General features: G+C 46.5%; 1 protein-coding gene across 1 annotated transcript in view; it reads left to right on the forward strand.

Moving 5' to 3' along the window:
* Positions 1-603: 603 nt before the first annotated feature.
* LOC134983761 (zinc finger protein 585A-like) overlaps positions 604-20,064 on the forward strand; it is a 116,821-nt gene continuing 97,360 nt past the window's right edge. Inside the window, exon 1 of the mRNA XM_063949404.1 lies at positions 604-2,872. Within this exon, the coding sequence (XP_063805474.1) occupies positions 772-2,872 (2,101 nt within the window). The 5' untranslated portion in view covers positions 604-771. The remainder of the gene's footprint in view (positions 2,873-20,064) is intronic.

Genomic DNA, 20,064 nt, shown 5'->3' on the forward strand with positions numbered 1-20,064 from the left:
AGCGGAGTGAGCGTCTTTAGGGCAGGAGGAGTGGGGGACTTAATAGATTGGGTCTTGGTCCCAGCGGTGGCTGAGAGCTTTTAGGTAGGGTAGATAAGAAGCCACTTAGTGAGGAGAGCTCCAGAAAGCACGTCTGGATAGTCCACGCCCCTCTTATTTATTATATTATATAATAACCGGGGTGACAGGTGTGGTACATCCCTGCAAAGGCAGATCCAATCTCTTTCTCATCAGACTCTGCTGTCTTCCCTGCACTCTCACTCAGATGTTCACTGCTGCCAGTAGCACACATATGAGAAGCAGAAGTATGGCGGCAGCTGTATAGATTCTGATATGTTATTATCTATATCATACCGTACACACATCTTCCTTATTACTATTGAGAGTAGAGGTACAGTAAGACACTGATGATGGGGGTGTAACAATGGATTATAACCTAGCAGATGATGATTGCAGTGTATTATATGGTGTATTGCATGTAAAATACCTTGTTCCACCCCTACTCTGCTGTAGCAATATACCTTATATAAGGGTGAGTAACACATGTACAGGTTTACCAATGCTTCCAGGAGTAACGTTAGGAGACATTATTATAAAGCCTTCATTAAATGTTATGTTTTAATACACACATTTACTATTAAGTGTCCCAAAATGTAATTTTCTCCTATTGTTTACAAGATTAATATTGTTACAGAAAATGTCACATTCCCATAATGTATTTTATTTCCAGCAGATGGACCCACAAGCAGGAATATCTCAGAAGGACATCTAATGTTATCCCCGGATTGTGACATAAAAGATAATGACAGCAGACAGGATTCTCCAGGAGATAATCCCATTACCCCAATTATACATCCAGCTCTATCAGCTGATCCCTCTGATCCTGGGAAATGTTCTCCTGATCACTCTGATATTGGTGCATCTGTTACAGCTCTGAGAGTAGATACAGTGTTTCCCTGTTCTATAGATGCCAAATGTTTTACACAGAACACAAAGCTTATTACCCATCTGGCAGCTAAGGCAGGTGAGAAGCCACTGATATGTTCTGAGTGTGGGAAATGTTTTACCTGCAAATCACAACTTGTTTCACATCAGTGCAGTCACAAAGGTCAGAAGCCATTTCCATGTTCTGAGTGTGGGAAATGTTTTACAGAGAAATCACATCTTGTTACACATCAGAGACGTCACACAGGTGAGAACCTATTACCATGTTCTGAGTGTGGGAAATGTTTTGCCCGGAAATCAGAACTTGTTAGACATCAGCGAAGTCACACAGGTGAGAAGCCATTTTCTTGCTCGGAGTGTGGGAAATGTTTTGCCCAGAAATCAAATCTTGTTATACATCAGCGAAGTCACACAGGTGAGAAGCGATTTTCTTGCTCGGAGTGTGGGAAATGTTTTGCCCAGAAATCAAAACTTGTTATACATCAGCGAAGTCACACGGGTGAGAATCCAATTTCTTGCACTGAGTGTGGGAAATGTTTTACACGGAAATCACAACTTGTTAAACATCAGAGAAGTCACACAGGTGAGAAGCCATTTGCATGTTCTGAGTGTGGGAAATGTTTTACAGAGAAATCACATCTTGTTACACATCAGAGACGTCACACAGGTGAGAACCTATTACCATGTTCTGAGTGTGGGAAATGTTTTACACTGAAATCACATCTTGTTACACATCAGCGAAATCACACTGGTGAAAAGCCATTTCCATGTTCTGAGTGCGGGAAATGTTTCACCCGGAAATCACAACTTGTTAAACATCAGCGAAGTCACACAGGTGAGACTCCATTTCCATGTTCTGAGTGTGGGAAATGTTTTACATACAAATCACTTCTTGTAATACATAAGAGAATACATACAGGTGAGAAACCATATTCCTGTTCTGAGTGTGGGAAATGTTTTACATACAAATCAACTCTTGATGCACATAAGAGAAGTCACACAGGTATATCACCATTTCCATGTTCTGAGTGTGGGAAATATTTTGCACAGAAATCACAACTTGCTAGACATCAAAGAATTCACACAGGTGAGAGGCCATTTCCATGTTCTGACTGTGGAAAATGTTTTGCACAGAAATCACATCTTTTTGCACATCAGCAAAGTCACACAGCTGAGAAGCCATTTCCATGTCATGAGTGTGGGAAATGTTTTACACACAAATCAGATCTGGTTAGTCATAACAAAAGTCACACAGGTGAGAAGGCATTTTCTTGCTCTGAGTGTGGGAAATGTTTTGCCCGGAAATCAGAACTTGTTAGACATCAGCGAAGTCACACAGGTGAGAAGCCATTTTCTTGCTCGGAGTGTGGGAAATGTTTTGCCCAGAAATCAAAACTTGTTATACATCAGCGAAGTCACACAGGTGAGAGGCCATTTCCATGTCCTGAGTGTGGGAAATGTTTTGCACACAAATCAGATCTTGTTAGTCATAACCGAAGTCACACGGGTGAGAATCCAATTTCTTGCACTGAGTGTGGGAAATGTTTTACACGGAAATCACAACTTGTTAAACATCAGAGAAGTCACACAGGTGAGAAGCCATTTGCATGTACTGAGTGTGAGAAATGTTTTGCACACAAATCAGATCTTGTTATACATCACAGAAGTCACACAGGTGAGAAGCCATTTTTTTGCTCTGAGTGTGGGAAATGTTTTACACAGAAATCACATCTTGTTAGACATCAGCAAAGTCACACAGGTGAGAATCCATTTCCATGCTCTGAGTGTGGGAAAGGTTTTGCACACAAATCAGCTCTTGTTATACATCACAGAAATCACACAGGTGAGAAGCCATTTCAATGTTCTGAGTGTGGGAAATGTTTTACACAGAAATCACAACTTGTTACACACCAGAGAAGACACACAGGTGAGAAGCCATTTTAATCTTCTGGAGTATACTTATCATTGCCATGTGTTCTTCAAGGTTCTTATCATCTCTCCTATACTTTTTGCAATACACATGTTACCACAGTGTGAAATAATCAGGTGTCATGCCCTCATCTACCACTGCTATGCAGATGACCTGTCTTTTGCTCTGGGTACTGAGAACCCAGTACCAATCCTAAATGTCTAGCTGAGCTCCAGGTGTGGGTGATGCCAGTTCGCTGTGACTCAGTCCTGGTGAAACAGGTCCTTATGATAGAAGCTCACCAACAAAGGGCAGGGCTACAGCTCAGCTTTGCTACCAGCCAGACTTACGCTTGGGGGTTCAGAATTACAAAATGCTGGTCATGTGCAGAATATTAGTGTCCTGGATGGTGGAGTGACACCATTAGACATCCGGTATCAGCCAGAATCAGATCCTCATATGTGGACCATAGCCAGACTCCAGCACTTAATTCCCTCAGAAGATCTACCTGATGTCGTACATGCACTTGTATCATCTCATATAGACTACTGCAATGTCATCTACCTGGGTCTCCCAGCAGAAGAATTGCACCAGTTGTAGCATGTACAGAATGCAGCAGCCAGGCTGTTACCTAACTAGCCCGTTCCTGCCACATAACACCCATTCTCTGGTCCCTGCACCGGCTGCCTGTAAGATGGTGACTGGGCCTAATTCAGGTTGGATCGCAGTGTGTGATCCAAATGGAATTCTGAAAAAGTTGCGGGCGCATCCACTGCACCCATCCTGTGCATGCGCCCGCATTTTCTGCGGAGGGGCCACAGAAAATGTGATTGCCTGTCAGGCAGAGGCGGTCACGAGGGTTGGTGGGCAATGCTCCATTTCCAGGGAGGTGCGAATCGGTGCGGGGGCAGTGTAGCGCGAACAGAGGGCAAAGGCGGACAAACGGACATCATCATGGTGGCTTTGTGACATGCAGCCGCTGTATTCGAGAAGAATGCGTCGGGCCTCCTGCGGGCGCAACTGAGCTGCAGCAGGAGGCTTCACTAACTTCTACGATGAAGCAGAAATTGTGAGGCAATCGCATTTTCTGCTTCATCAGGGGGGAGGCGGCGGTCAGCATGCTGGGTGGCCTTGCCCTGTGATGGGCGGCCCCTAGCGCGCTAGGAAAAGGATTGCTAATTCTGCTAAATAGCAGCATCTGCAATCCTTACTGAATTAGACCAGCTATTAAATAATCTTACTGACTCTCCCAGCCTTGCATGACCACGGTACCAGAAGCAGCTTCTGCCTCCGTACTGCCCAAGCTTCTTCCATCTGTTGATGAAGGACTTAGCAGTACCATAGATTCCCAAGCAGTGCTTAGATGTCGGGGAGACAGGGTGGGTGGCAGTAGTGCAGTAGCGGGGGCTGCTGTAGGCAGTGTCTATGTGAGTAAACGTCCCCAAGCTGAGGTGTCAGAGCAGGGAGACAGGGTGGGTGGTAGTGGAGTCATGGGGTGGATGGCAGTAGTGGGGGGAGACAAGGGGTGAATGGCAGTAGTGGGGGTAGACACGGGGTGAATGGCAGTAGTGGGGGGAGACGGTAGGTGTCAGTGGTGGGGGAGACACGGGGTGGATGGCAGTAGGGGGGAGACAGGATGGGTGGCAGTAGGTAGGGAGACAAGGTGGGTAGCAGTAGTGGGGGGAGACAGGGTGGGTGGCAGTGGTGGGGGAGACACAGGGTGGATGGCAGTACTGGGGGGAGACAAGGTGGGTAGCAGTAGTGGGGGGGAGACAGGACAGTGGCAGTAGTGGGTGGTAGACAGGGCAGGTGGCTGCAGTGTAGTACTAGGGGCTGCTGGAGACAGTAAAGAGGTGTATTGGTCCCACACAGAACCATTTGATAATTAGACTTAATGATGATCATGCTTCCTTATTTCTAGTTAATCCCTTATATGTGTTACTGTTATTTGCTGTGTCAGCCTCTGCGTTCTGTGTAATAATCCTGAAAGTAGTGCTGCTACCGATCTCATATTTGTAGTAACTTGGAAAAGATGAGATATGAGGTGCACTCTAGAAGCTTATAGGGGGTTAATCAGAGATGAACACAGATGTGACATCACGCAGCCCCCCCAGAAAATCGTCCCACCCTGCCCGCGTTCACCCCTCAGGGATGCGACCACAATGTGTGTGTCTGTGTGGCCGCTGTGCATGTGCATTTTGCCACCACCGGGTAAACTGCTGCGGGCCACTATTGCGGCTGGGTCTGAATGACCCCCATAGGCTGTTGTGCAGAGTAAAGTATTTTTTAAGTTTAAAATATAGACAAAAATATGTGTATTAAAGATATGAAATAAAGTTGTTTAAAAGCAAAATATTTCCAGTTTAATTTTGGCTATATCTGATTTTGACAGCTCATTTGAATAGTTGGATGATATTACGGGGGAAGGGGGGGGGTCTCTCTGTGTAATTAAATAGTTTTATCATTTGTTGGTTTTAAATAAATTATGTCTATTCAAATGTTCTGTTGTTTTTTAACTTTGTGATAAACTGTTTTTAAAATAAACCGATGGACGATAAGTCAGTTGCGCAGTTTCTCAATGTTACGCTACGTGTAGCGCCACTTAGCGTACCTTTTGAGCGGTGTGATGCTCTCGTAACACCTTGGTAAATATATATGGCTCCAGCAATATAACATACTTAAACCTTAGTATAGTGTCGGAAGTGTCCCTGACACTTCGCCAGATTTACAAAATAACTTAGTCGAGACAGATGGGTAAATTAGGATTAGAGGTCCAACCCAATAACCATATATATTAGTCCCTAGCGGACACAAAGGGATAACAATGCTGCACTGTAGCAACACAATACAATTCAAGAATACAGTAATACGTACAATAATATACAACAGACAGGAAATAAATGCAAGTACAATTAGCAATACAACTATACCAATACAATAGGATCAGTTACCTTCATACATACGCTGCGCCACCAGATTCCAGGCCTCAGTCGTCTTACAAGATGACCTCTGAGAAAGGTGACTGAAACCTGGGTCAGGTGCGTCCTTTTATACAATGTTCCAATAACAGTACAATGGGGAATGTAAGGTCTTCCATTGGTCCAGGGGCGGGACATATTCAGTACACCGTGGGTCATTGGTCAGCTGGAACACTGAGCGACACCTAATCTTGTGATGTGATTACAGGTTACTTCTGGGCTCCCACCTAAAGACCAGTTCACACCGACCAAAGTATCATACAGTAATATACATGAATCCGGTATCGCTAATAACTTGTTGACGTAATATGTGACAATATCCTCGCAACCACCGAATTATTACTTATGTGACCCTGAACAATTTCATCCCATACACGATGTCCTTACACGGTGTCCTTAATATTTAATGGAACAATATATATATATATATATATATATATATATATATATAGGATGGTGATGAAGGCGGCACTCAAGCAGGCATAAACAGCGGTAAAGTATATGTCAGTTTATTCCAACATGTTTCGGGGTAAAGTCCCCCGTCCTCAGGGTCATCATAACAAAACTGAACAAAACACCATACATATATACCCCCCATTGCAATTACCATTAGGGCTCAAATCCTACTCACCTGTCACACGCCGCTCTGACCCGCCGGCCGCTCAGCAGCACTTCCTGGTTGCTCAGCAGTGACGTCATTGGGACGCGCCCCCGTCCTGTAACCATGGGGACCGCCGGGCACGATCTCTGTACACTGGTGATGCGGCTGGGAACTCCACGCTGCCGGCCCGTGACGCTGTCAGGCAACAATGATACAGGGAGGTGTCTAGGCAACAACAGAAACAAAACAAACAAAACAACGTTAACACATATAGTGCTATACCACAACCAAAAAAAAAATTATTATCCCACCCCCACCTGTCAGAGGTTAAATAGCGCATCAATAACATTGCTGTATACTTGAAAAGAGCAAAATTGCAGAATAACCAGAGAATAGAAACATAATCTCCAACAGAGCTCATAGCTACGTTACTGATCAATCTAAAGGATTGCCATATGGTTACTATATAACATTATAGTGCCTCACTTAAAGCAGTTTAATCCCAGATTTTCATTGAGGCCACGCGGTGATAGCGTATCTAGTTTAAAAATCCACCTAGATTCTCTTTGTAGTAGGATTCTATCACGGTCACCCCCTCTGAGGTTTCTGGGAACATGGTCAATCAACATTGCCCTAATACTAGGTATCCCATGTTTGTGCAGCAGACAATGTCGTGCAAACGGTTGGTCACTATTGCCCTTTTCAAAAGCTTTTTTTATAGCACTTCTATGTAGTGCCATTCGCTCACGAAACTGGCGAATGGTTTTACCTACATAGGCTAAGCCACATGGGCATATTAATAGATACACTACATGTGTGGATGTGCAAGTTAGGCGATGGCGAATAGGCAGCTTCTTGCCAGTATGGGGATGGTTAAAGGTACTACTTGTCATAAGGGTGTTACATGTGGCACACCCCAAACATCTGAAACACCCTAGTTTAGTTCTCAGGAAATGTGTTTCTTTAACGTCCTAGTGGATGCTGGGGACTCCGTCAGGACCATGGGGAATAGCGGGCTCCGCAGGAGACAGGGCACATCTAAAAAGCCTTTTAGGTCACATGGTGTGTACTGGCTCCTCCCCCTATGACCCTCCTCCAAGCTTCAGTTAGGTTTCTGTGCCCGTCCGAGTAGGGGGCAACCTGGATGGCTTTCTTATAGAGCTGTTTAGAAAAGTCTTTTTTAGGTTTAAACTAATCAGTGATTCCTGCTGGCGACAGGATCACTGCAACGTGGGACTTAGGGGAGAGACTTGCAACTCACCTGCGTGCAGGAGGATTGAAGTCTTAGGCTACTGGACACTGAGCTCCAGAGGGAGTCGGAACACAGGTCAGCCTGGGGTTCGTCCCGGAGCCGCGCCGCCGATCCCCCTTACAGACGCTGAAGACGGCGGAGACGGAGGTCCGGTGACAGGCGGCAGAAGGCTTCTCAGTCTTCATAGAGGTAGCGCACAGCACTGCAGCTGTGCGCCATTGTTGTCTCACAGGCTCACTGACACGGTCACGGAGGGTGCAGGGCGCTGCTGGGGGCGCCCTGGGCAGCAATATAAATACCTAATTTGGCAAAAGAAATACACCACATATAGCCATTAAGGCTATATGTATGTATTTTAACCCAGGCCAGTATTAAAGAAACCGGGAGGAAAAGCCCGCCGAGAAAGGGGCGGAGCTTATTCTCCTCAGCACACAGGCGCCATTTTCCTGCCCAGCTCCGCTGGTGAGGAAGGCTCCCACTCTCCCCTGCACTGCACTACAGAAACAGGGTTAAAGAGAAGGGGGGCATAAATTGGCGATATATATATATATATATTAAGAGCGCATATATAGAAACAACACCTTCTAGGGTTGTTATATACATTATAGCGCTTTTGGTGTGTGCTGGCAAACTCTCCCTCTGTCTCCCCAAAGGGCTAGTGGGTCCTGTCCTCTATCAGAGCATTCCCTGTGTGTGTGCTGTAGGTCGGTACGTGTGTGTCGACATGTATGAGGAAAATGTTGGTGAGGAGACGGAGCAAATTGCCTGTAATGGTGATGTCACTCTCTAGGGAGTCGACACCGGAATGGATGGCTTACTTATGGAATTACGTCATAATGTCAACACGCTGCAAGCCGGTTGACGACATGAGACAGCCGGCGGACAAATTAGTATCGGTCCAGGCGTCTCAGACACCGTCAGGGGCTTGTAAAAACGCCCAATTACCTCAGTCGGTCGACAGACACTGACACGGACACTGACCCCAGTGTCGACGGTGAAGAAACAAACGTATTTTTCCTTTAGGGCCACAAGTTACATGTTAAGGGCAATGAAGGAGGTGTTACATATTTCTGATACCACAAGTACCACAAATAAGGGTATTTTGTAGGGTGGGAATAAACTACTTGTAGTTTTGCCTGAATCAGATAAATTAAATGAAGTGTGTGATGATACGTGGGGTTCCTCCGATAGAAAGTTATGGGCGGTATACCCTTTCCCGCCAAAAGTAAGGGCGAGTTGGAAAACACACCTTAGGGTGGATAAGGCGCTCACACGCTTATAAAAACATGGCGTTACCGTTTCCAGATACGGCCGCCCTCAAGGAGCCAGCTGATAGGAAGCTGGAAAAATATCATAACAGTATATACACACATACTGGTGTTATACTACGACCAGCAATCGCCTCAGCCTGGATGTGCAGCGCTGAGGGGGCTTGGTCGGATTTCCTGACTGAAAATTTTGATACCCTTGACAGGGACAAGATTTTATTGACTATAGAGCATTTTAAGGATGCATTTCTATATATGCGTGATGCGCAGAGGCATATTTGCATTCTGGCATCAAGAGTAAATGTGATGTACATATCTGCCAGACGAAGACACGATAGTGGTCAGGTGAGGCAGATTCCAGACGGCATATGGAAGTATTGCCGTATAAAGGGGCGGTCCATTGAACCTGGTGGCCATGGCAACAGCTGAAAAATCCACCTTTTGTTACCCCGAGTCACATATCGGTAGAAAAGGACACAGTCTTTTCAGTCTCAGTCCTTTCGTCCCCATACGGGCAGGCGGGCAAAGGCCAGTCATATCTGCCCAGGGGTAGAGGAAAGGGAAGAAGACTGCAGCAAGCAGCCCATTCCCGGGAACAGAAGCCCTTCACAGCTTCTGCCAAGTCCGCAGCATAACGCTGGGGCCGTACAAGCGGACTCAGGTGCGGTAGGGGGTCATCTCAAGAGTTTCAGAATCACTCGCAAGGGAACTCCGGGATCCTACATGTAGTATCCCAGGTGTACATTGGAAATTCGAGACGTCTCCCCCTCACACAATTCACAGGCTGTATTCCCAGCAGGTGATAATCAAAGTACCCCTCTTACAACAAGGAAGGGGGTAGTATTCCACACTATATTGTGGTACTGAAGCCAACCGGCTCGGTGAGATCTGAAATATTTGAACACTTACATACAAGCGTTCAAATCAAGATGGAGTCACTCGGAGCAGTGATAGCGAACCAGGAAGAAGGGGACGATATGGTGTCACTGGATATCAGGGACGCTTACATACAGGTCCAAATTTGCCCTTCTCACCAAGGGTACTTCAGGTTCCTGGTACAGAACTGTCACTATCAGTTCAGACGCTGCCGTTTGGATTGTCCACGGCGCCCCGGGTCTTTACCAAGGTAATGGCCGGAATGATGATTTTTCTTAAAAGAAACATGGACGCTTTCCTGATAAGGGCAAGGTCCAGAGAACAGTTGGAGGTCGGAGTAGCACTATCTTAAGTAGTTCTACGACAGCACGAATGGATTCTAAATATTCCAAAATCGCAGCTTTTTCCGACGACACGTCTACTGTTCCTAGGGATGATTCTGGACACAGTCCAGAAAAACGTGTTTCTCCCAGTGGAGAAAGCCAGGAAGTTATCCGAGCTAATCGGGATCCTCCTAAAACCAGGAAAAGTGTCAGTGCATCATTGCACAAGAGTCCTGGTAAAAATGGTGGCTTATTACGAAGCAATTCCATTCGGCAGATTTCCCGCAAGAACACTTCAGTGGGATCTGCTGGACAAATGGTCCGGATCGCATCCTCAGATGCATCAGCGGATAACCCTATATCCAAGGACAAGGGTGTCTCTCCTGTGGTGATTACAGAGTGCTCATCGTCTAGAGGGCCGCAGATTCGGCATTCAGGATTGGATGCCGGTGACCACGGAGGCCAGCCTGAGAGGCTGGGGAACAGTCACACAGAAAAAAAAAAAAAAAAAAATTTCCAAGGAAGTGTGATTAAGTCTGGAGAATTCTCTCCGCATAAATAAGCTTAGAGCAAATTTATAATGCTCTAAACTTAGCAAGACCTCTGCTTCAAGGTCAGCCGGTATTGATCCAGTGGGATAACATCACGGCAGTCGCCCACGTAAACAGAAAGGGCGGCACAAGAAGCAGGAGGGCAGTGACAAAACTGCAAGGATTTTTCGCTAGGCGGAAAATCATGTGATAGCACTGTCAGCAGTGTTCTTTCCGGGAGTGGACGACTGGGAAGCAGACTTCCTCAGCAGGCATTACCTCCACCCGGGAGAGTGGAAACTTCATAGGGAAGTTTTTCAGCATGATTGTGGACCGTTGGCAAAGACCAAAGGTGGACATGATGGCGTCCCGCCCGAACAAAAAACGGGACAGGTATTCCGCCAGGTCTTGAGACCTTCAGGCGATAGCTGTGGATGTTCGGGTAACACCGTGGGTGTACCAGTCAGTGTATGTGTTCCCTCCTCTGTTTCTCATAACCAAGGTATTGAGAATTATAAGACATAGAGGAGTATGAACTATACTAGTGGCTCCGGATTGGCCAAGAGGGACTTGGTACCCGGAACTTCAAGAGATGCTCACAGAGGACTAAGAGCTAAGAAGGGACTTGCTTCAGCAAGTACCATGTATATTCCAAGACTTACCGCGGCTGCGTGTGACGGCATGGCGGTTGAATGCCGGATCCTGAAGGGAAAAGGCATTCCATAAGAGGTCATACCTACCCTGGTCAAAGCCAGGAAGGAGGTGACCGCACAACGTCATCACCACATGTGGTGAAAATATGTTGCGTGGGTGAGGCCAGGAAGGCTCCACGAAGGAAATTCAACTGGGTCGATTTCTACACTTCCTGAAAACAGGAGTGTTTTGAGCCTCAAATTGGGGTTCATTAAGATTTAAATTTCGGCCCTGTAGATTTTCTTCCAGAAAGAATTGACTTCAGTTCCTGAAGTCCAGATTGTAAAGGGTGTATTGCATATACAGCTCTTTTGTGCCTCTAGGGGCACCGTGAGATCTCAACATAGTGTTGGGATTCCTTATATTCATATTGGTTTGAACCGCTCAAATCTGTGGATTTGAAATATCTCACATGGAAAGTGACCATGCTGTTGACCAATATCTCACATGGAAAGTGACCATGTTGTTAGTCCTGGCCTCGGCCAGGCGATTGTCAGAATGGGCGGCTTTGTCTTACAAAAGCCCATATTAAAAATTTTCCATTTGAACAGGGCAGAACTGGGTCTCGTCTCCAGTTTCTTCCTAAAGGGGTGTCAGCGTTTTCACCTGAAACAACCTATTGTGGTGCCTGCGGCTACTAGGGACTTGGAGGACTCCAAATTACTAGACGTTGTCAGGGCCCTAAAAATATATATATATATATATATATATATATATATATAGTTAGGACGGCTGGTGTCAGAAAGTCTGACTTGCTGTTTATATTGTATGCACCCAACAAGCTGGGTGCTCCTGCTTAAGCAGTCTATTGCACGCTAGATTTGTAGTACAATTCAGCTTGCACATTCTGTGGCAGGCCTGCCACAGCTGAAATATGTAGATGCCCATTCCACAAGGAAGGTGGCCTCATCCTGGGCGGCTGCCCGAGGAGTCTCGGCATTATAACTTTGCCGAGCAGCTACGTGGTCAGGGGAGAACACGTTTGTAAAATTTTACAAATTTGATACTCTGGCTAAAGAGGACCTGGAGTTCTCTCATTCGGTGCTGCAGAGTCATCCGCACTCTCCCGCCCGTTTGGGAGCTTTGGTATAATCCCCATGGTCCTGACGGAGTCCCCAGCATCCACTAGGACGTTAGAGAAAATAAGATTTTACTTACCGATAAATCTATTTCTCGTAGTCCGTAGTGGATGCTGGGCGCCCATCCCAAGTGCGGATTGTCTGCAATGTTTGTACATAGTTATTGTTACAAAAATCGGGTTATTACTATTGTTGTGAGCCATCTTTTTAGAGGCTACTTCGTGTTTTGTTATCATACTGTTAACTGGGTTCAGATCACAAGTTGTACGGTGTGATTGGTGTGGCTGGTATGAGTCTTACCCGGGATTCAAGATCCTTCCTTATTGTGTACGCTCGTCCGGGCACAGTACCTAACTGAAGCTTGGAGGAGGGTCATAGGGGGAGGAGCCAGTACACACCATGTGACCTAAAAGGCTTTTTAGATGTGCCCTGTCTCCTGCGGAGCCCGCTATTCCCCATGGTCCTGACGGAGTCCCCAGCATCCACTACGGACTACGAGAAATAGATTTATCGGTAAGTAAAATCTTATTTTCCTGTATACCTGTCATTTTAGAGACATCCAGTTTGACTATGTGATCCCCTATATTACGTCCTCTGGTATGACTAGGTAAAAGTGACGTGTTAGCCAAAGATGATAATGACCCCTCAGTCTGAATAATAGGCCACAATGACTTAGCCCTACGTACCCTCCTAGTACTGGCTACCGTATATCTGTTAACCCAAGGAAGTTTGGGGCCACGATTAGAGTGGCTACGGCTCGAGGGACTAAGGGCCTCTGCTCTAGGGATACTAAGGGCCTTTGACCTAGCCTGTTGTAAAATACCATGCGGGTAACCCCGTTCAATAAATTTAGCCTGCATGGCATCCATGGCTAACTCAGTTTCTTGGGGGTCTGACGTGATGCGTCTTACACGCATAAATTGTGAAAATGGTAAACCCTTACGCAATGGGGCCGGGTGAAAACTAGAATGCTCTAACAACATATTCCTGTCAGTTTTCTTGACATACATGGAGGTAGACAACTGTCCCTCCTTGACAGTGATCAATACATCAAGGTAGTTAATGACACAACCGTCTATTGTATACGTAAACTGCACAGGGTGTTTAGTGGCATTATGGTCCTCCCACAGGGCAATCAGATCTTCTCGAGTCCCCAGCCATATAACCAGAAGGTCATCTATATATCTTCTATAGTATAGTACTTGAGACATAATGGCAGGATCAAGGTAAAACATACGTTTCTCCAGCTGGTACATGAAAGCGTTCGCGTACGACGGGGCCACAGCGGACCCCATCGCACACCCCGCTAATTGGAGCAAAAAACGGCCATTAAAGACAAAGTAATTACGGGTAAGTACCTTTTCTAATAGATTTAGAAAAAACGAAATCTCTGGCCCTTGGTAGGAATCATTATCCTCAAGTAAACTCCTAACCGCTTCGATACCTGCTTCATGAGGGATACACGTATACAAGCTGGTAACGTCAGAACTGCATAATGACGTACCCTCAGGTATATTCCCCAGGAGTTGAAGCTCACGTAGTAAGGACGTAGTGTCCTGAAGGTAAGAAGGAAGGGATTGAATGCATGGATTTAAGTATGCGTCAAGGTACACCGACACTGGATGATAGAGCGACCCCCTGGCAGACACAATGGGCCTGCCTGGAGGGTCAACCAGTGTCTTGTGGACCTTGGGCACAGTATAAAATAATGGGGCCTTGGGGTGCTCAATGGTAAGAGCTCGAACCACTTCACTGGAGATGGTACCGGCTATGCTAGCCTGATGTAAAATAGAGTCAAGCTCTGTTTTATATTCTTTGGTGGGGTCCCTAGTGAGTTTTCTATAGACCTTACTGTCATTCAGCTGCCGATCACATTCTCTGACATAATCTTCAAAATTCAGCACAACGATAGCCCCGCCCTTATCCGCCTTACGTATAATAATGTCGGTGCGGGCCGACAAAGCTTTTAAAGTGACCAGTTCGGTTTTAGGTAAATTGGGATAAACCCCATCCGACGAGGGAGTAAGTTCCTCTGCTTCAAGCATACGTAAGAATGTCCGTATAGAAGGATTAAGGCTTGGGGGGTCAAAGTGAGACCGAGGGGCTATTCGTCGCAACTGGGCTGGAACCTCTGGATGCAAATTGTCTACTGTATGGGTGTTAAAATATTCTTGTCGCCTAAGAGATCGTCCCAGACGGTGTACTTCAACTTTCCATTCCAGGGGATCCGCTGGAACTGTGGGGACAAAGGAGAGGCCCTTCGCTAACAGTCGATATTCTTGATCAGAAAGAGGGACTGAAGACAGGTTAAACACCAGCTCTTTTAAACTCTGGGTGGTTTTGGTGCGGGCAATTCTTTGATTCTGCCGCGACCTCCGCGTCCTCTCCCTCTTCTTGCGTGGGGGGTGCGGTTGGATCGAGTCCGCACACCCGATGGGCCTTGGCCTAAAGGGAAATTGCCATCTGATTGAGATAAGGACCCAGAGGCTCCTTCTGAGTCGCTGGCTGAGGTACTAGCCCCAAGTTGTTGTTCACGCCTCCTCCGGGGGTTAGACCGCCACTGTTGTTGGTCCCTGGTCGTCCTGGACCCACCCAGCCAAGGGTATACCTCACGTTGCTGATAATCCCTTTGAACAGTGGCTAGTTTCTCTTTCTTGAATCGCACTAGCTCCTGGCGGTATTGCTCTATTTGTGTAGTGAGCTTGGTTACCCATTCATTCTGAGTGTCCAGCTGTAGCGTGGGTTTATGTATTGCCTCAAATTGCTGAATTTGCTCCCGGACCAGGTTGAGCTCCCGTGTCGACTCCTCAACCACTAGTAACAATAGATCCATGGAGCATTTGTTGAGGATTGCTACCCAACGTCTACAGAAGGTAGTGTTGAACCGACCTATAGTGGGGGAGTTGCGGATCCTAAATCCCCTAGGGATTAGATTAGATCGATAATAGTCTGATCAAGAATATCGACTGTTAGCGAAGGGCCTCTCCTTTGTCCCCACAGTTCCAGCGGATCCCCTGGAATGGAAAGTTGAAGTACACCGTCTGGGACGATCTCTTAGGCGACAAGAATATTTTAACACCCATACAGTAGACAATTTGCATCCAGAGGTTCCAGCCCAGTTGCGACGAATAGCCCCTCGGTCTCACTTTGACCCCCCAAGCCTTAATCCTTCTATACGGACATTCTTACGTATGCTTGAAGCAGAGGAACTTACTCCCTCGTCGGATGGGGTTTATCCCAATTTACCTAAAACCGAACTGGTCACTTTAAAAGCTTTGTCGGCCCGCACCGACATTATTATACGTAAGGCGGATAAGGGCGGGGCTATCGTTGTGCTGAATTTTGAAGATTATGTCAGAGAATGTGATCGGCAGCTGAATGACAGTAAGGTCTATAGAAAACTCACTAGGGACCCCACCAAAGAATATAAAACAGAGCTTGACTCTATTTTACATCAGGCTAGCATAGCCGGTACCATCTCCAGTGAAGTGGTTCGAGCTCTTACCATTGAGCACCCCAAGGCCCCATTATTTTATACTGTGCCCAAGGTCCACAAGACACTGGTTGACCCTCCAGGCAGGCCCATTGTGTCTGCCAGGGGGTCGCTCTATCATCCAGTGTCGGTGTACCTTGACGCATACTTAAATCCATGCATTCAATCCCTTCCTTCTTACCTTCAGGACACTACGTCCTTACTACGTGAGCTTCAACTCCTGGGGAATATACCTGAGGGTACGTCATTATGCAGTTCTGACGTTACCAGCTTGTATACGTGTATCCCTCATGAAGCAGGTATCGAAGCGGTTAGGAGTTTACTTGAGGATAATGATTCCTACCAAGGGCCAGAGATTTAGTTTTTTCTAAATCTATTAGAAAAGGTACTTACCCGTAATTACTTTGTCTTTAATGGCCGTTTTTTGCTCCAATTAGCGGGGTGTGCGATGGGGTCCGCTGTGGCCCCGTCGTACGCGAACGCTTTCATGTACCAGCTGGAGAAACGTATGTTTTACCTTGATCCTGCCATTATGTCTCAAGTACTATACTATAGAAGATATATAGATGACCTTCTGGTTATATGGCTGGGGACTCGAGAAGATCTGATTGCCCTGTGGGAGGACCATAATGCCACTAAACACCCTGTGCAGTTTACGTATACAATAGACGGTTGTGTCATTAACTACCTTGATGTATTGATCACTGTCAAGGAGGGACAGTTGTATACCTCCATGTATGTCAAGAAAACTGACAGGAATATGTTGTTAGAGCATTCTAGTTTTCACCCGGCCCCATTACGTAAGGGTTTACCATTTTCACAATTTATGCGTGTAAGACGCATCACGTCAGACCCCCAAGAAACTGAGTTAGCCATGGATGCCATGCAGGCTAAATTTATTGAACGGGGTTACCCGCATGGTATTTTACAACAGGCTAGGTCAAAGGCCCTTAGTATCCCTAGAGCAGAGGCCCTTAGTCCCTCGAGCCGTAGCCACTCTAATCGTGGCCCCAAACTTCCTTGGGTTAACAGATATACGGTCGCCAGTACTAGGAGGGTACGTAGGGCTAAGTCATTGTGGCCTATTATTCAGACTGAGGGGTCATTATCATCTTTGGCTAACACGTCACTTTTACCTAGTCATACCAGAGGACGTAATATAGGGGATCACATAGTCAAACTGGATGTCTCTAAAATGACAGGTATACAGGAAACACATTTCCTGAGAACTAAACTAGGGTGTTTCAGATGTTTGGGGTGTGCCACATGTAACACCCTTATGACAAGTAGTACCTTTAACCATCCCCATACTGGCAAGAAGCTGCCTATTCGCCATCGCCTAACTTGCACATCCACACATGTAGTGTATCTATTAATATGCCCATGTGGCTTAGCCTATGTAGGTAAAACCATTCGCCAGTTTCGTGAGCGAATGGCACTACATAGAAGTGCTATAAAAAAAGCTTTTGAAAAGGGCAATAGTGACCAACCGTTTGCACGACATTGTCTGCTGCACAAACATGGGATACCTAGTATTAGGGCAATGTTGATTGACCATGTTCCCAGAAACCTCAGAGGGGGTGACCGTGATAGAATCCTACTACAAAGAGAATCTAGGTGGATTTTTAAACTAGATACGCTATCACCGCGTGGCCTCAATGAAAATCTGGGATTAAACTGCTTTAAGTGAGGCACTATAATGTTATATAGTAACCATATGGCAATCCTTTAGATTGATCAGTAACGTAGCTATGAGCTCTGTTGGAGATTATGTTTCTATTCTCTGGTTATTCTGCAATTTTGCTCTTTTCAAGTATACAGCAATGTTATTGATGCGCTATTTAACCTCTGACAGGTGGGGGTGGGATAATAATTTTTTTTTTGGTTGTGGTATAGCACTATATGTGTTAACGTTGTTTTGTTTGTTTTGTTTCTGTTGTTGCCTAGACACCTCCCTGTATCATTGTTGCCTGACAGCGTCACGGGCCGGCAGCGTGGAGTTCCCAGCCGCATCACCAGTGTACAGAGATCGTGCCCGGCGGTCCCCATGGTTACAGGACGGGGGCGCGTCCCAATGACGTCACTGCTGAGCAACCAGGAAGTGCTGCTGAGCGGCCGGCGGGTCAGAGCGGCGTGTGACAGGTGAGTAGGATTTGAGCCCTAATGGTAATTGCAATGGGGGGTATATATGTATGGTGTTTTGTTCAGTTTTGTTATGATGACCCTGAGGACGGGGGACTTTACCCCGAAACATGTTGGAATAAACTGACATATACTTTACCGCTGTTTATGCCTGCTTGAGTGCCGCCTTCATCACCATCCTATTGCCAGAGGTCTTCGCCTCCAGGAGGGCACCGCAGCACCTTTTACCTTATGCGTGAGTGCCGAGTACACAGCAATCTACATTTGAGACAGACTGACAGTTGCTGGTGCATTGTCAGTGCCAGTGTTCTCGTCTAGTCTTCTCATGCTAAGGCACCAGCAACGTATTTACAGACCACACAGGACTCTCATTCTGGGCTGCAGTCCCACTTTCTGCTAGCCTTCCATTTATGGTGTTTTTGAGCACGTCCCACTTCTGCATCCAGCTGCCAGTTGGTTAAATTGGGCATCAATTCAGGTACCGACAGAGACTTTTGCCATGGAAGTTACCATCTCCAGCGAGGCAACTTTGGACCTGATCCAGCGTGATGCTAGTGAACGTCTTAGCTTCTCCGATGTTGAAGCCAACTCCATACTGGTGGGACAAAGGCTAGATGACAATCCTATTATCAATACCAATGAGGAACTTTACAGAAAATGGCTGAAAATGAAACAAAGGGAGGTAGATTTTCTCTACCACGGCATTTCTTTATCTGACTATTATCGATCTAATCTAATCCCTAGGGGATTTAGGATCCGCAACTCCCCCACTATAGGTCGGTTCAACACTACCTTCTGTAGACGTTGGGTAGCAATCCTCAACAAATGCTCCATGGATCTATTGTTACTAGTGGTTGAGGAGTCGACACGGGAGCTCAACTTGGTCCGGGAGCAAATTCAGCAATTTGAGGCAATACATAAACCCACGCTACAGCTGGACACTCAGAATGAATGGGTAACCAAGCTCACTACACAAATAGAGCAATACCGCCAGGAGCTAGTGCGATTCAAGAAAGAGAAACTAGCCACTGTTCAAAGGGATTATCAGCAACGTGAGGTATACCCTTGGCTGGGTGGGTCCAGGACGACCAGGGACCAACAACAGTGGCGGTCTAACCCCCGGAGGAGGCGTGAACAACAACTTGGGGCTAGTACCTCAGCCAGCGACTCAGAAGGAGCCTCTGGGTCCTTATCTCAATCAGATGGCAATTTCCCTTTAGGCCAAGGCCCATCGGGTGTGCGGACTCGATCCAACCGCACCCCCCACGCAAGAAGAGGGAGAGGACGCGGAGGTCGCGGCAGAATCAAAGAATTGCCCGCACCAAAACCACCCAGAGTTTAAAAGAGCTGGTGTTTAACCTGTCTTCAGTCCCTCTTTCTGATCAAGAATATCGACTGTTAGTGAAGGGCCTCTCCTTTGTCCCCACAGTTCCAGCGGATCCCCTGGAATGGAAAGTTGAAGTACACCGTCTGGGACGATCTCTTAGGCGACAAGAATATTTTAACACCCATACAGTAGACAATTTGCATCCAGAGGTTCCAGCCCAGTTGCGACGAATAGCCCCTCGGTCTCACTTTGACCCCCCAAGCCTTAATCCTTCTATACGGACATTCTTACGTATGCTTGAAGCAGAGGAACTTACTCCCTCGTCGAATGGGGTTTATCCCAATTTACCTAAAACCGAACTGGTCACTTTAAAAGCTTTGTCGGCCCGCACCGACATTATTATACGTAAGGCGGATAAGGGCGGGGCTATCGTTGTGCTGAATTTTGAAGATTATGTCAGAGAATGTGATCGGCAGCTGAATGACAGTAAGGTCTATAGAAAACTCACTAGGGACCCCACCAAAGATTATAAAACAGAGCTTGACTCTATTTTACATCAGGCTAGCATAGCCGGTACCATCTCCAGTGAAGTGGTTCGAGCTCTTACCATTGAGCACCCCAAGGCCCCATTATTTTATACTGTGCCCA

This window comes from Pseudophryne corroboree (genome assembly GCF_028390025.1).
Source record: "Pseudophryne corroboree isolate aPseCor3 chromosome 3 unlocalized genomic scaffold, aPseCor3.hap2 SUPER_3_unloc_23, whole genome shotgun sequence".
Classification (NCBI taxonomy): Eukaryota; Metazoa; Chordata; class Amphibia; order Anura; family Myobatrachidae; genus Pseudophryne; species Pseudophryne corroboree.